This window comes from Carlito syrichta, unplaced genomic scaffold, assembly GCF_000164805.1.
Source record: "Carlito syrichta isolate Samal-C Ts95f unplaced genomic scaffold, Tarsius_syrichta-2.0.1 Scaffold303678, whole genome shotgun sequence".
Classification (NCBI taxonomy): domain Eukaryota; kingdom Metazoa; phylum Chordata; class Mammalia; order Primates; family Tarsiidae; genus Carlito; species Carlito syrichta.
In genome coordinates this window covers 271,797-285,771 of record NW_007247774.1, presented here as the reverse complement: position 1 = coordinate 285,771, position 13,975 = coordinate 271,797, and the positions used below count along the sequence as shown (strand labels likewise).

The 13,975-nt window shown below is 51.0% G+C and overlaps 2 protein-coding genes across 5 annotated transcripts in view; one reads left to right on the top strand and one right to left on the bottom strand.

Moving 5' to 3' along the window:
- TMEM127 (transmembrane protein 127) overlaps nt 1-9,029 on the bottom strand; it is a 12,050-nt gene extending 3,021 nt beyond the window's left edge. Inside the window, exons 1-2 of one of the 2 annotated variants that reach the window (XM_021712874.1) lie at nt 8,868-9,029; nt 8,141-8,515 (exon numbers count right to left, since the gene is read on the bottom strand). In XM_021712874.1, the coding sequence (XP_021568549.1) occupies nt 8,141-8,384 (244 nt within the window). In that variant the 5' untranslated portion in view covers nt 8,385-8,515; nt 8,868-9,029. Of the gene's footprint in view, nt 1-8,140; nt 8,622-8,867 lie in introns of those variants that run through there. The other variant, XM_008059034.2, reaches the window with a different exon arrangement.
- A 115-nt stretch (nt 9,030-9,144) lies between these two features.
- Nucleotides 9,145-13,797, top strand: CIAO1 (cytosolic iron-sulfur assembly component 1). Of its 3 annotated transcripts, none has more exons than XM_008059032.2 (7): nt 9,145-9,481; nt 9,979-10,127; nt 10,282-10,393; nt 10,501-10,589; nt 10,830-11,031; nt 12,271-12,345; nt 13,215-13,797. In XM_008059032.2, the coding sequence occupies exons 1-7, from the start codon at nt 9,343-9,345 to the stop codon at nt 13,316-13,318; spliced, it is 870 nt and encodes a 289-aa protein (XP_008057223.1). In that variant the 5' UTR covers nt 9,145-9,342; the 3' UTR covers nt 13,319-13,797. The 3 variants fall into 3 exon arrangements, with proteins under 3 accessions (XP_008057223.1, XP_008057222.1, XP_021568548.1); XM_008059031.2 differs by having other exon boundaries at nt 12,258-12,345; XM_021712873.1 differs by having other exon boundaries at nt 12,246-12,345.
- Nucleotides 13,798-13,975: the final 178 nt, after the last annotated feature.

Genomic DNA, 13,975 nt, shown 5'->3' with positions numbered 1-13,975 from the left:
AAAAAAAAAAAAAAAAAGTAAAATAAAGAAAAGGGAAATAAAGAAATTGAAGCAGTTTAGAGAAATGTGTAACTACAAGAAAGTATTCAATAAATCAGGAAGATAGTGAATTGCACTATCACATTTATTTCTGCTCCTCCCTAAATTCTAGCAGAACAAAAGAACATCTTTTTTTTTGAGTTGGAGTCTCACTCTGTTGCCCAGACTGGAGTGCAGTGGCCGCTCCCGGCCACTGCAGCCTCGACCTGCTGGGCTCTGGCGATCCTTCCGCCTCAGCCTTCCAAGTAGCCAGAATTATAGGCGCGCGCTACCAAGCCCAGCTGATTTTTTGATTTATTGTAGAGATGAGGTCTTGCTGCCCAGGTGGGTCTCGAACCCGCGGGTTCAGGCAATCCACTCACCTCAGCCTCCCAAAGGCGCGGGATCACAGGCTGAGCCACCAAGCCCGGCTAGAACATCATTTTTTAAAAAGGCATAAACGCTGGGCCCAGTGGCTCAAACCTGTAATCTCAGCACTTTGGGTGCCCAAGGCAGGAGGACTGCTAGGGGCCAAGAGTTCAAGACCAGGCTGTGCAACAAAGCAAGACGCTGTCTCTACAAAAAATAGAAAAATTAACCAGGCATAGTGGCACACACTGGTAGTCCCAACTACTTGGGAGGCTGAGGCAGGAGGATCACTTGAGCCCGGGAATTCGAGGCTGTGGTGAGTCATGATCGCACCACTGTGCTCCTGCCTGAGTGACAGTGAGACTTTGACGCAAAAGAAAAAAAAAAGGCATAAATCCACACAAAGAGAAAGGGATGTGCAAGATAAAGCTCTGAAAACCAGAAACTGAAGGAACTTGTCACTACCAAGAATGGACACAGCAGATTTGACAAAGCTGAGGGTAAGCCAGATATGGGAAAAGCTAAGAAGTCGCCAAATTAATATCCAAAAAGCCCCAGAAGGCTCCAAAATTGACAGCACCAAGGGGTGCATGCTCTACCAAAATAGAGAAGTAAACCGAGGAAAAGGAAAAGGCCGAAACAAGAGATACAACATTCAAGGAGTCCCCAGGGTCATGGTGAAGGGAGATCCCACAATGACAACCATGCACCAGACACACAGAGCAACTCGGATATTTCCCTCTAGTACTTTATTATCTTTTTCTTTTGTTTTTTGAGACAGGGTCTTTCTCAGTCACCCAGGCTAGAATGCAGTGGCAGGATCATGGTTCACTACAGCCTTGAGCTCCTGGACTGAAGTGATCCTCCTGCCTCAGTCTCACAAAGTGCTAGGATTACAGGCATGAACCACTGCACCTGGTCCCCATTCTTTTTTATTTTTATTTTTTGCAGAGAATTGGGTCTTGCTATGTTGCCCAGGCTGGTCTTAAATTCCTGGGCTCAAGCAATCCTCTCACCTTGGCCTCCCAAAGTGCTGGGGTTACGGGCGTGAGCCAACACACTCAGCCTTTTAAAAAAATTTCAACTAGACAACACTCAGTCTCCTTTAACAGCTATTTAAATTTATGCCATAGCTCTCAGAGGCATACAATAAAGGATTCTAGTGATCCAGGTAATCCCCATGCAGGTGGTCCAAACTCATACTTCAACAAACACTGGGCCCAGACCTCAGAGGAAGGAAAGTCCAAGAACCTGGGGAGGGGACCTAAACCTAACAAAGCTGACTCAATCCAACAGACGCCGGCATCGTGGGGTCTTGGGCAGAGGGAGGCCCTGGGCCTTTGTGACTAAGTAGGCATACCCTGCCTCAGGCTCAAAATTCGCCAAGCAGATGCTACTTGGCCCCAGACAAGGCTCATATGCCTCTGTCTGGCTTCGGGTCACCCACCAAGCTGTCCTCGGAGCTATCTGCCATGAACTCTTGTCTGCTGACCATCTGTCTTGGGCCCAAGCATCCAGCCTGGGTGACGGCCTGCTGCCAGGAAGCTTGCCTGTGTGTGAGCTCTGCCAGCAACCAGGCCCAGCCCTCAGTTAATCCAGCCCTTAGAGCCCTTGATGGTGCACAGGACCTCATTGAAAGGAAAGTTCTAGGACACAGGCTATCCCTGGCTTTATTTTGAATATTGTTAAAAGCTCTTCTTGGGGTCCATGTGGCATAAGCCAGGGATGGCTAAGGATGAAAGTGCTTTTCTAGTGCTTCCAAGAATAACCTGCCAGAAGTCACATGCTGCTCTGCAGCAGGCTGTGTCAAATTCCACTCGAATTACTTAATACAGCCAGGTGCTTGGAGCAAGAAGAGTAAGACATAGGGGGGCCTCAAAAAGATTGTTGGCTGTTTCTCTGGCTGGATGGTGAGCACAAGAATGTTCATTTTATTATCCTTAAAAATGTACATCCACTTCTGTGTCTTATGTTTCATAATATGTTTACTTGAATAATCAGAAAGACACACACATGATAAAAAACTTCAGAAGGAAGGTTCCTTCTCTTCCAGATGCCCACCTGCCCCTCCCCAGTGGCAAATACTGTTGGAGGTACCTCGCATACCCCTCCAGGAAAAGCCAGTACACACAGATTGGTCAAACATTATTTTTGGTTAATCTTCACTGCCACCCTGGGGGATTCATCACATGGCTCAGAGGAGGAGTCTGGAGGCTCCAGGAGCCTCTGGGCCACACAGTGCAGAGCTAGATCCCAAACACGGGTCAGGCTCCCTGCACTGCGCTGCTTGAAATCACCAAACACCACAGTCAGTCACTGCGTTTTTCCCTGGAGGTAATCAATCAAAATTCTAAAGAGCTATATGTGAAGGAAGGGTCAAAAGCTAATATGAGCCATCCTCAGAGTCGGCAGTTGCTGAGCTAACTAGAGGAACAGCTTGAAGCGTGAAATCTCACAAAAAAGCAAAATGGATTTGGGTCATTAAGTGACGAAATGTGCTCATACAGGGAATTACTAGGCAAAACCTGCTTGGTATGGGGTCTAAGCTTTTGCAGCACTGCAGTCATCGGGGTCTAGCTCTTGGAAGTGGTCAGGACATCAGAAAGGCTCTGGACCTGGTGCCAAATCCTAGGTCTTTCTTTCTTTTTTTTTTGAGTTGGAGTCTCACTCTGTCGCCCAGACTGGAGTGCAGTGGCTGCTCCCGGCCACCGCAGCCTCGACCTGCTGGGCTCCGGCGATCCTTCCGTCTCAGCCTTCCGAGTAGCCAGAATTACAGGTGTGCACTACCACGCCCAGCTAATTTTTAAAAATTTATTGTAGAGATGAGGTCTCGCTGCACAGGCGGGTCTTGAACCCGCAGGCTCAGGCAATCCACTCACCTCAGCCTCCCAAAGCGCAGGATTACAGGCTGAGCCACCGAGCCTGGCTTAATCCTAGGTCTTTCAGAGACTACATGATACCTTGAGCATGTCACTTGACTGCCCTTGACCTCTGTCCTCTCACTGATCAAATGAAAGTGGTAATATTCACCCCATCCACCACAGGGGACATTGGGAGGGTCAGCTGACACTGTGCCCATGAAAGAGCAGCCACCAGTACTGTTACTGCCCTACCGACAAGGGGCTGTTTCAGCTAAGTCATAGCGGTGTCAGCGTGACTTTCCTTCTTACATGGAGACTTCCTTGACCACAAGTTAGCCACTGTGGGCCAGTAGCATTCTAAAGCCAGACTAAAGGTCTGCCCCACAGAGTGACAATGTGGTACACAGGAGGGGCTTTTGACCCAGAATTCAAACAGGTTTTGTTTCCAGGTAGCTTGCTTTCTTTACTCTAAAGTTGAGTAAACCCTCAGGGTTACTGGGAATGCTACATATAAATGTCTCTATGGGTGATGCTAATAGATACTTCAGGAGCTGCCCTCTATCACAAGTGGTCTTTCCTCAGAGGGTCTCAGGGCACACAGGAAAGAGAGGCAGAGTTATCCCAGACATGCTTAGAACCCAGCTCAGAGACTCTCCTGGGCCAGTATCTCAACATCTTCCTCTCCTCCCTTCCTAGACATCAGTATGTCAGGGTGGACAACGAACATCCACTCCTCGAGATGACTGCTAGAAAAGCAACACCCCCAAAGGTTACATGTGTTATCATTCTGTGGGAAAGAAATGGCCCTTGGGGGCACAGTCCTAACTTTAAATTCAAGCCAGTGGTGCTGTCCAAGACACTGTGGCAAGACGCTTAACATATCCTATCCTCCAGTTGTGCTCTGGCCTGTTTATTTTGGTAAACACTGCTTGACCATGCCCTCTAGTCATCAGAGAAGAAGGCAGCTGCTGTGTAATAGGATCTCATGGAACTGACTTTGCTCAAGGTCACTGGTGAGTCACTGGGCTGGATTTATTTTGAAGGCCCTGGCTCTTCCTGTCTACCTGCCCATCGCTCTAACCCTTCTGACCCACAAAGGCTGCAGACAGGAAGGCTATAGTGGCTTCTGACCAGCTCCCTGCCCCCGGTCACTCCCTCCTCACTGGATCCTCTCAGTTAGAGGCACTTCCCCACTGCCCCAATGTCTCTTTATGCATTCATCCCATCTGTTCAGCCTCTTCCCACAGTGGCTTTTTTTTTTTAAGCTGCCAAACAGGCCTCTGACACAGGCCTCCAACAGGGCCCTTTAGTTCCTGGCCAGTCATCCCATAGATACCAATGGTCCTAGCTGAGCTGCCTCTGACGACAGGCCCTGAAGGACCTGGCAGGGCTCGCTACACCAGTCACCACATGTCAGGCACACAGGCCCTCCCCAGTGAGCCCTTGATCTTCCAGTGGCTGTTGTCAATTGTGATACGCCTGACTTCTGATCCCACACTTCCTCATTCTCCAAAGATGCTTCCTGAGGCTGTTATGGGCACTGCCCTTTGCTAGCCATACTTGACTGAGAGTCAGAAAGAATCAGGGGCTCAGAAGGAATGATTATCTGGGCTCTCCTCCCCAGAGCCACTCGAAGTCTGAGCACATCTTTGGACCTGGGCCCAGATTGAAGGGCTATGTGAGAAGGAAGCAACCCCTTGGGGGTGCAGAAGAATCCAGGATGAATCTTTGGAGCCAGCCTGCATTGGCTAAAGCCTGGAGCCCTGCGAAGGACAGTGGGAGGGCAAATGGCTTTGCCTCAGGATCACCAACTTGAGCCCCAACACTGAGGTGATGAGGATATGATAAAAAGGAGAGCTCTGGCTGGGCTTGTGATAAAAGCCAACGAGAAGAGGGATGTGATGAGCCTTGGGCAGCTCCAAAAGAAAAAAGAAGAAAGAAACTTGGAGTGCACTAAGGTATGGTGGCAAGAGAATGGACTTTAGAGTTGACGCCACTCAGACTAGCTGTACACTGATGACAGTACCTGCCAAACAAAGATGCTGTTTAGGAGAAACTAAAAGTAGGCATGAAGTGTGCTTAGCATAATGCCAACACATGGCACTCAGGCACTAGCTGAGAAGCGGCAAGGCTGCTCCAGGGCCTGCTGGACCGCCCCACTCCCATCACCTGCAAAGAAATGGTAGGGTTTGTTCTCCCTCTGGAAGTATCTGTGCTTGATAGATCTGCTCCTCTTGAGATGGAGAATACCCCCAGGCTTCCAGGTCAGGACATCTGTTAGATGATCTGCTGATCCCTGAGCACAGTCACACAGGATACCACACATCCGAGAGTCCACTGGGACCCAACAACCGCGCCTTTGGGAGGCTGAGGTGAGTGGATTGCCTGAGCCCATGGGTTCGAGACGCGCCTGGGCAGCGAGACCTCATCTCTACAATAAATCAAAAAATCAGCCGGGTGTGATAGCGCATGCCTGTAATTCCGGCTACTCGGAAAGCTGAGGCAGAAGGATCACCGGAGCCCAGCAGTTCGAGGCTGCGGTGGCTGGGAGTCTGGGTGACAGAGTGAGACTCCAACTCAAAAAAAAAAAAAGAAAAGAAAAGGGAGAGGAGACACAATCAGGGACCTCCTGATTCCTTGCCTTCTTCTGGAATAGCTCATGAGGCACCAATGCCAACTCTCCTATTAAAGGCACAAAGTGTTCGTAGCTTAAGGAGATGACCACAGGCAAGCAGGTAGAAACTAAACATGGGTTAAGATTTCTAAACATGAGCAAACATGATATAGTGGTTAAGAAAACATGCCTTCCAGAGGACAAAATGTGGCCTGAATTGCTCAGAAAGGATAAATACATATGTGAACAAAGGAGAACCTGCACCAAGGACTTATTTTTCCTTTAATTATGTATTTAGGTATTTATTTATTTTTTTTTGAGTTGGAGTCTCATTCTATTGCCCAGGCTGGAGTGCAGTGGCACGCTCACGGCCACCGCAGCCTCGACTTGCTGGGCTCCAGCAATCCTTCTGCCTCAGCCTTCTGAGTAGCTGGAACTACAGGCGCGCGCTACCACACCCAGCTGATTTTTTGATTTATTGTAGAGATGGGGTCTTGCCAAGTTGCCCAGGCTAGTCTCGAACCCATGGGCTCAGGCAATCCTCTCACCTCAGTCTCCCAGAGTGCTGGGATTATAGGCATAAGCTACTGTGCCCCACCTATTTTTCCTTTTATTTTGAACATGCCTTCAATGAGGATGTACACTAAAGTGAAACAATCATGAGATTGTTCCTTATGACAGTTAAAGTAAAACAGAGAATTAAAACCATAAACGAGATAGTATCATTTTATATTGACATCAACAAGTGTGAGGCAGTTCCAGCTATGCCACCCCCAATGGGCTTGCCTTGGGAAGATCACTTGATTTTTCTGAGCCATAGCTTCCTAGACCTCTAAAATAAGGATGTGTGATCAGATTGTCTCTCCCTCCATCATGTGAATTTTATGAGCCCCTCTTATGATCTGCAAAGGCAGAACTCTTTCCCAGTTTGTAGGTGACAATGAACTCTGAAACACTAAAACACCATAGTATCAACTGCAAAGGCCTGGATGAAATGGAGGGAAGGTGGCAGCTGTGTTTCAAAGAAAGTGGGCACAGAGAAATATGCTGAGGGGAAAACCATTCAGACCCACTCACACTTGACACCCTTTATGCTATCAGCTATGTGCCAGAGAAAAAGTTGCATATCACAAGGCCTCCACCATGTGCATAACCTTGGCTTTAACAAGTCAACCTACCATCTGGGTGAAATTTGGAAAAAAAATCAGAAGCCCCAGCCTTCTAAATCACCTAAAGCCTCTAAAACTCAAGAGTGATGCAAACAGTAAGAGAACACTCAGAGGAAGGCAAACATTTGGCCACAAGGATGAGGCTTTTCAGCCTAGACCTGTGACATATGATCCAATGCACAGAGGAATTTGGCCCTTTGCACCAAATCCCAGTGCCTGAATCCTTCAGGAGGCAACATACAGATATCTAACAAGAAGTGCTTCTCATATCTGGGCCACTAAACATCTGGAATGTATCACAGCCAGGAGATAGCACAGAGAGAAAATATGAAGAGCTTCAAGATGGTTCAAAAGACCTTCGAGGTGATGAACTATGCTGTTACTGAGGACTGCTTGAGGTACACTGACCATTTTCAGTGTAAAAACCAGATGGTGCACTCCTGCCCTCATACCACATGGCTTTTATCCTCACTACTGAAGTCAGGACTGTGTAGGATAAACTATAAGGCTTCCTAGGAGCCTGTATAGGCTTTGGCTGTCTACCTGGCAAGGCAGCATAATGATGGACAGTACAACCATACCTCCGTCAGGCACACTTGTAATGGTTCCCAGGGCCAAATTCCAACTGTTTTACTGAGGAAATGACCTCTGATTACCTAAAAAGTCACAGACCCCTTTTTTATTTAACAAAAATCCAGTTACCATAGAACTCTAAAATACCTTTTAAAGACTAGTCATAATAAGTTTCTTTTTCTCCATAAACTCTGTCTCCAAAGCTTTCCTGTATCCCACGGTTCCTCAGAAGGGGAGAGCGATTGTGATAGCTAGCACCCTTGTCTTTTCTCCATATACAGGGCCCTTCGTTCAGCAGAATCCTAAAATAGCAGCAGTCCGGATTAGCATGGCTGTGAGAAGTAAGTGCTTAGCTGAATAACATCAGAATTAATGAGGGGCCAGACCCCAAACAGAGCCACCTGGTGGGCATGAACACCAGGCAGGAACGGGTCGTTTCCTTCAACCAGGTGCCTGCCCCTGGCCATCTCGGCTTCCGCGGGTACCACATGCGGCCCCCCACCGAGGCCTGAAGGGTCGGCGCGCAGCGCCCTCACCTTTCAGCAGGTCCGGGTGTACGTAGCCCAGCACGTCCGAGACCCCCAGCTCCTGGCGGGAACAGGTGCCTCCGTGGATATGCAACCAGGCTGGCTCGGCGAGGGCAGTGCACAGCGCCGTGATGGACAGGGCGCCAGGTAGGGCCGAGGCCAGGCTACGCTCCGGCTGCTTGGGCAAAGAGCTGCCTCCCGGGCTCCTCCGCCGGCGCCCACCGGGCAGCCCTGCGCCTCCGGGAGCGTACATGCCCGGGGCCGCCCGCCGTCGCTCCGCGGTCGCTGTTGGTCGCCGCCGACCTCTGCGGGGCGCGCAGAGCCTGCCAGTCCCGGAGAGGAGAGCAGTGCGCTGGGTCCGTGACAGGTGAGGCCGGCGCGGGGCTGTCAGGGTTGACACCTGAGGATGGGGGGGGTGGGACCCGGGGGTGAACAGAGACGAGAGGACTGCGGGGATTCGGGGGGGCGGGGACAGGGGACTCTGGAATAGGGCTGCAGGACGAGAACGCAGAGGGGACCAGATGGGGTCTGAGCAGACAGAGCTGGGGGGCGGGGGTACCGCGGATCGGCTATTCCTGGAGGAGAGACCCAGACCTGGGGTCTCGGCCAGAGGGTGCCGAGGAGCGGAGGACCGGGTTGGGCCGCGGGGACTGGGGACCGGTGATCTGGGACCGGCGCTTTGGGCTGCGACCTGTGCAGAGAAAGGACCCTCCCCACGCCGCCCACTGTTCCTCACCGGTCAGCAGGTCTCAGGGCCGGGAAGGCGCCGCTCCTCCCAGTCACAGGTTTCTCAGCTGCTGGGGGCCGAGCGATCCCAGGCCCTGATCCCGCAACGCCCGGACCGACCCGGGCCCGATGCACTTCCGGCTTCCTCCTCCTCGGCCTCCGCCTCCTCCGGCTCCCGGCCCCGTCCCCCACGCGCGCGTCACAGCCTGGGCGCGCCGCCGGCTCTGCGCAGAGCCTCACGGGACTGGTAGTTCAAGGCGGCCCCGCGACGTTTGCCGCTAGGGAGTGACTACAACTCCCAGCGGGCCGCGCGGCCGCAGCAGCGGGCTCTTCAGTTCCCAGGACCACCCGGGCCCTCCGGCGGAAGCGGGAGCCTCTGGCGGCCGCGGGCCCTTGAAGTGGGCGTCGCGGAGACGCGCGCGGCGAGACCCTTCGTCGGCGAGGCTGCCCCTTCCCCTCTCCTCCTCACTGGGCGCCAGGCCGCCATGAAAGACTCGCTGGTGCTGCTGGGCCGTGTCCCGGCGCACCCGGACTCCCGCTGCTGGTTCCTGGCCTGGAACCCCGCGGGGACCCTGCTGGCCTCGTGCGGCGGTGACCGGAGAATCCGCATCTGGGGCACCGAGGGTAAGGCCCGGCCTGGCCGCGTGACCCCCGGCGCTGAGGGCCCCGCGTGTGGAGAGTGTGAGTGCGCAGCCTGCGGCGGCCGACTCGGGACGGTGTTACGGGCCGAGCGAGAGGCGACCTTCGAGTCGGACGTTAGCCGCCCTGGGAAGAATTGTTCAGGTCAAGAAGTCGGCAAGGTCTGGCAGCAAAAGCGTCGACAGACAAGCTGGAACTGTTGGGATCGTACCTGCCGAGGCAGGAAAACGGGGAGAGAAAGGGGATAGGAAAGTAGCCCGCGGAGCAACTTGCCGCTGGGTGATGAAGCTCTGGTCTTTGATCAGAGCGGGCGTTTTGATTGACGTTTGATGGACGTTTTAAGTCTTTGAGAAGGATGCCTCTGATGAGTTTTGGCCCCCAGCTTGGCTCCAGTACTAGCCTCCATGGTCGAGTGGCTTGATGGTGCTTCAGCACCTTCTTGCACACCCAGCTCCTGAGCCTGACCTGTCCTCTGCCTTTAGGTGACAGCTGGGTCTGCAAGTCTGTCCTTTCTGAAGGCCACCAGCGCACCGTGCGGAAGGTGGCCTGGTCCCCCTGTGGCAATTACCTAGCCTCTGCCAGCTTTGATGCCACCACTTGCATTTGGAAGAAGACCCAGGATGACTTTGAGGTAATGAGGCTGGATGGCGCCAGGAGTGTTGCCTGTTTTGTCCTCAGGTCTGGTTCAGGAACCTGAACCAACCTGGGCCACTTGGCCTGTAGCCATGAAAGGACCTCAGGGATCTTAGCTGCCTTTAATTCTCGTTCCTCTTCCCTTTTCACAGTGTGTAACTACTCTCGAGGGCCATGAAAATGAGGTCAAGTCAGTGGCTTGGGCCCCATCTGGCAACCTTCTGGCCACTTGCAGCCGAGATAAGAGTGTGTGGGTCTGGGAAGGTGAGTCCAGGTCCTTCCAGATGGAATTGGGAGCCACCTGACAGACATCCCCCTCTGTGTCCCTGACGGTACTGGCTCTTGGGTTCCCTTCTTTTTTTCTCCCACAGTTGATGAAGAGGATGAGTATGAATGTGTCAGTGTTCTCAACTCCCATACACAGGATGTCAAACATGTGATTTGGCACCCAAGCCAGGAGGTAAGAGGCAAGATCTCTTGGTGGGAAGAACTCTGGTGCGGAGGCTTGTGCCCAGCCTTCCTCTGCTCTTCAACTTTAACCCGGCTTTTACAGGGATCTCTATGGGTGACCAAAAAGCATGAGTTGCTTTAGAAAAACAGATCCCCAGACTGTCCTATCCTGGCAGGAAGAGGGATTGGAGCCGCAGGCATTTCCTAGGCCATACAGATAAGTGCTGGGTCTCCTTTCTCCCTCCCCCAGCTCTTAGCCTCTGCTAGCTATGATGACACAGTGAAGCTCTACCGTGAAGAAGAGGATGACTGGGTATGCTGTGCCACCCTTGAGGGCCATGAATCCACTGTGTGGAGCTTGGCCTTTGACCCCAGTGGCCAGCGTCTGGCATCCTGCAGTGATGACCGTACCGTGCGCATCTGGCGCCAGTATCTACCAGGCAACGAACAAGGTGAGGATATATTAGAAGAGCTAAAGGAGGCTTATCTCTCAGGAGGTTCATAGTCTGCTAAGATACATATGTGAATTTCGGCACGTTGGGGTAAGAAATAAGATGTTCCACGAGAGGGCTCCAGACAGAGTGCTGGAAGAATCAGGAAAGCTTTGTGGAATGGGCCATTTTGTCTGAATTACAGGGTATATAGAATTTTAACACGAGAATTTCTTTTTTTTTTTTTGAGTTGGAGTCTCACTCTGTCGCCCAGACTGGAGTGCAGTGGCCGCTCCCAGGCACTGCAGCCTTGACCTGTTGGGCTCCGATGATCCTTCTGCCTCAGCCTTCTAAGTAGCTGGAACTACAGGCCCACGCTACCATGCCCAGCTAGTTTTTGATTTATTGTAGAGATGAGGTCTCGCCAAGTTGCCCAGGAGGGTCTTGAACCCGTGGGCTCAGACAGTCCACTCACCTCAGCCTCCCAAAGTGCGGGATTACAGGCTGAGCCACCGAGGCTGGCTATGGGAATTTCACACAAGAATTACAGGTGAAAACCTAGCAGTGTGAGTGAATTTGTCGGTGATGGGAAAACCTAGACACATGAGGAATGATGATTCATTTAGATGGTACGTGGGATGTTAAGGCCTTGGGGAGGAATAAAGTGGATTGGGTCAGCTGTTGGATGGCCTTAAAAGGCAAGCTAATGAGTTATAGTCTGTAGCAGAAAGGGACATTTTCTTCTCAGAATCCTGCTTTAGAAAGGCCAGTCTGGTCAGGCGTGGTGACTTATGCCTGTAATGCCAGCACTTTAGGAGGCAGAGGTGAGAGGATTGTCTGAGTCCAGGGGTTTGAGACCAGCCTGAGCAACTTGGCAAGACTTCTCTACAATAAATCAAAAAGTTAGCCAGGTGTGGTGGCACGTGCCATGGTTCCAGCTACTTGGAAGGGTGGGGCAGAAAGATTACTTGAGCCCAGCAGGTGAAGGCTGCGGTGGCTGTGAGCATGCTACTGCACTCCAGCTTGGGTGACAGTGAGACTCCTACTCAAAAAAAAAAAGGCCAGTCTGGGCATAGTGTGTGAGGCAGCTCAACAGGCATGGGGATAGGGGAATGGAGACTCAGACTCATAATTAATTGAAGGTGGAGGTGAGGGAGGGGGTTAGGTTCTCTGCAGTGGTGCAGTTACTTCCATGAGATGTCCAGGACATGGAAATGTCATCGACCTGAGAGAAGTCTATCCTGCAGGGGTGGCATGCAGCAACTCTGACCCCACCTGGAAATGCATCTGTACTTTGTCGGGCTTCCACTCCAGGACCATTTATGATGTTGCTTGGTAAGATTTCCATCCCCCACCACCCCAATATAGCAAAGATTTTAGACAAGTCATGACATATGCAGACCACTACCACTTGGGAGAGTGGGTGGGAATTGAGAGTAGCCAGCCCAACTCTTCATATCAGGCCTGACTCTCTATCATGCTGGCATAGAGCTGGTTAGCCTGGGATTCACAGGAGCAGGGAATAGACTTAGACCCAGGCCTACACTGGGTTAAGATCCCAGCCTTTGAGGGAGGCACCGACCTTTGGGGTTCACACAGCATCGTACTATCCAGAAATGGTAATATCAAACCTGTGGATTCACAGCTGGGGTTTTTATGGTTTGGTAACACTGACTGCCATTATGGAAGCTGGAAAAGTCACACCATTCATATAAGAGTAGGTCAGAGGGCACTTCTGGCTAAGAATTGATCTCTAGGAAATAATCAGAAACTGAAAAAAATGGATGTGAACTCACAAGCGCTATTTATATTAGGAAACATTTGGTAATAACCTATTCCACAAAAGTGAACTTCAGTAAATTATGGTAAACTCAGCCTGTCATATCAGTGTTTAAAGAGGGGTTAAGAATACTTCATGACATGGGCAACTGTCTCTGCTAAGTGAGAAAAGTACATTTAGAATTGTATGTTGGTTTTGGTTTTTAGGGTATTGATGATGGGGTGTGGGGACTAGATGGAAGCACCTGAAGACTTAAGTGGGAGATGTTTGTGGCTGCATATTAGTCAAGGAAACTCTTTAATAGGAGACTTTTAGCTGAGGCCTGAAGTTAGAGAACAGCCCAGGAACTATGGAACAAATCTATCTAATTAGGTTGGGGAGTGAGAAGCCACCTGCATACCACTGATGTGTACATTTCTCCCAGGTGTCAGCTTACGGGGGCCCTGGCTACAGCTTGCGGGGATGATGCTATCCGAGTGTTTGAGGAAGATCCTAGCTCAGATCCGCAGCAGCCCACCTTCTCCCTGACAGCCCACTTGCATCAGGCCCATTCTCAGGATGTCAACTGCGTAGCCTGGAATCCCAAGGAGTCGGGGCTCCTGGCCTCCTGCAGTGATGATGGGGAGGTGGCCTTCTGGAAGTATCAACGACCTGAAGGGCTCTGAGCTATCTCGACTTTGGACAGAGTCATGGTTCCTCAGAAAATGTCTAAGACTTTCCCAGCCCCTGAGAGGACTTGACTTCCTTCTATTCAGACTTGGGCAGAAGTGCAGGGCCATGGAACTGCTTACTCTTTCCGCTTCTTTGATGCAAGGCCCTCAGTAAAGAGCCACAGAACATCAGTACATTGTTGTTATGACACAGATTTTGCTTGCTTTAGGGCATAATGTTAAAGTTGGGGGTGGGGATGAATATTCTATTTATGATCACTATATATACATAGTAGAAAGAGGTATGTGTCTCAGGCCTTTCTGAAATTATAAGCTTTATAAAAATAATGTATTTGAGTCCCAAGTCCTATTTTGTAGTGATATTCATAATTTAAAATAATTCCATGGTAAATCCATGTCTGAAACAGGTCCTGCCTTCCCAATTTCTGGGTAAATCTTTGGATTTAAGATATCCAGACAAGCCGGGCTTGGTGGCTCAGCCTGTAATCCCGCGCCTTTGGGAGGCTGAGGGGAG

What these genes read in the sequence shown, in the direction of transcription:
- CIAO1 (XM_021712873.1), top strand. Translation starts at nt 9,343, where the DNA reads ATGAAAGACTCGCTGGTGCTGCTGGGCCGTGTCCCGGCGCACCCGGAC. An exon ending in AGACCCAGGATGACTTTGAG is followed by an intron (nt 10,128 to 10,281) that starts GTAATGAGGCTG and finishes CCCTTTTCACAG; the next exon opens with TGTGTAACTACTCTCGAGGG. An exon ending in TTTGGCACCCAAGCCAGGAG is followed by an intron (nt 10,590 to 10,829) that starts GTAAGAGGCAAG and finishes TCCCTCCCCCAG; the next exon opens with CTCTTAGCCTCTGCTAGCTA.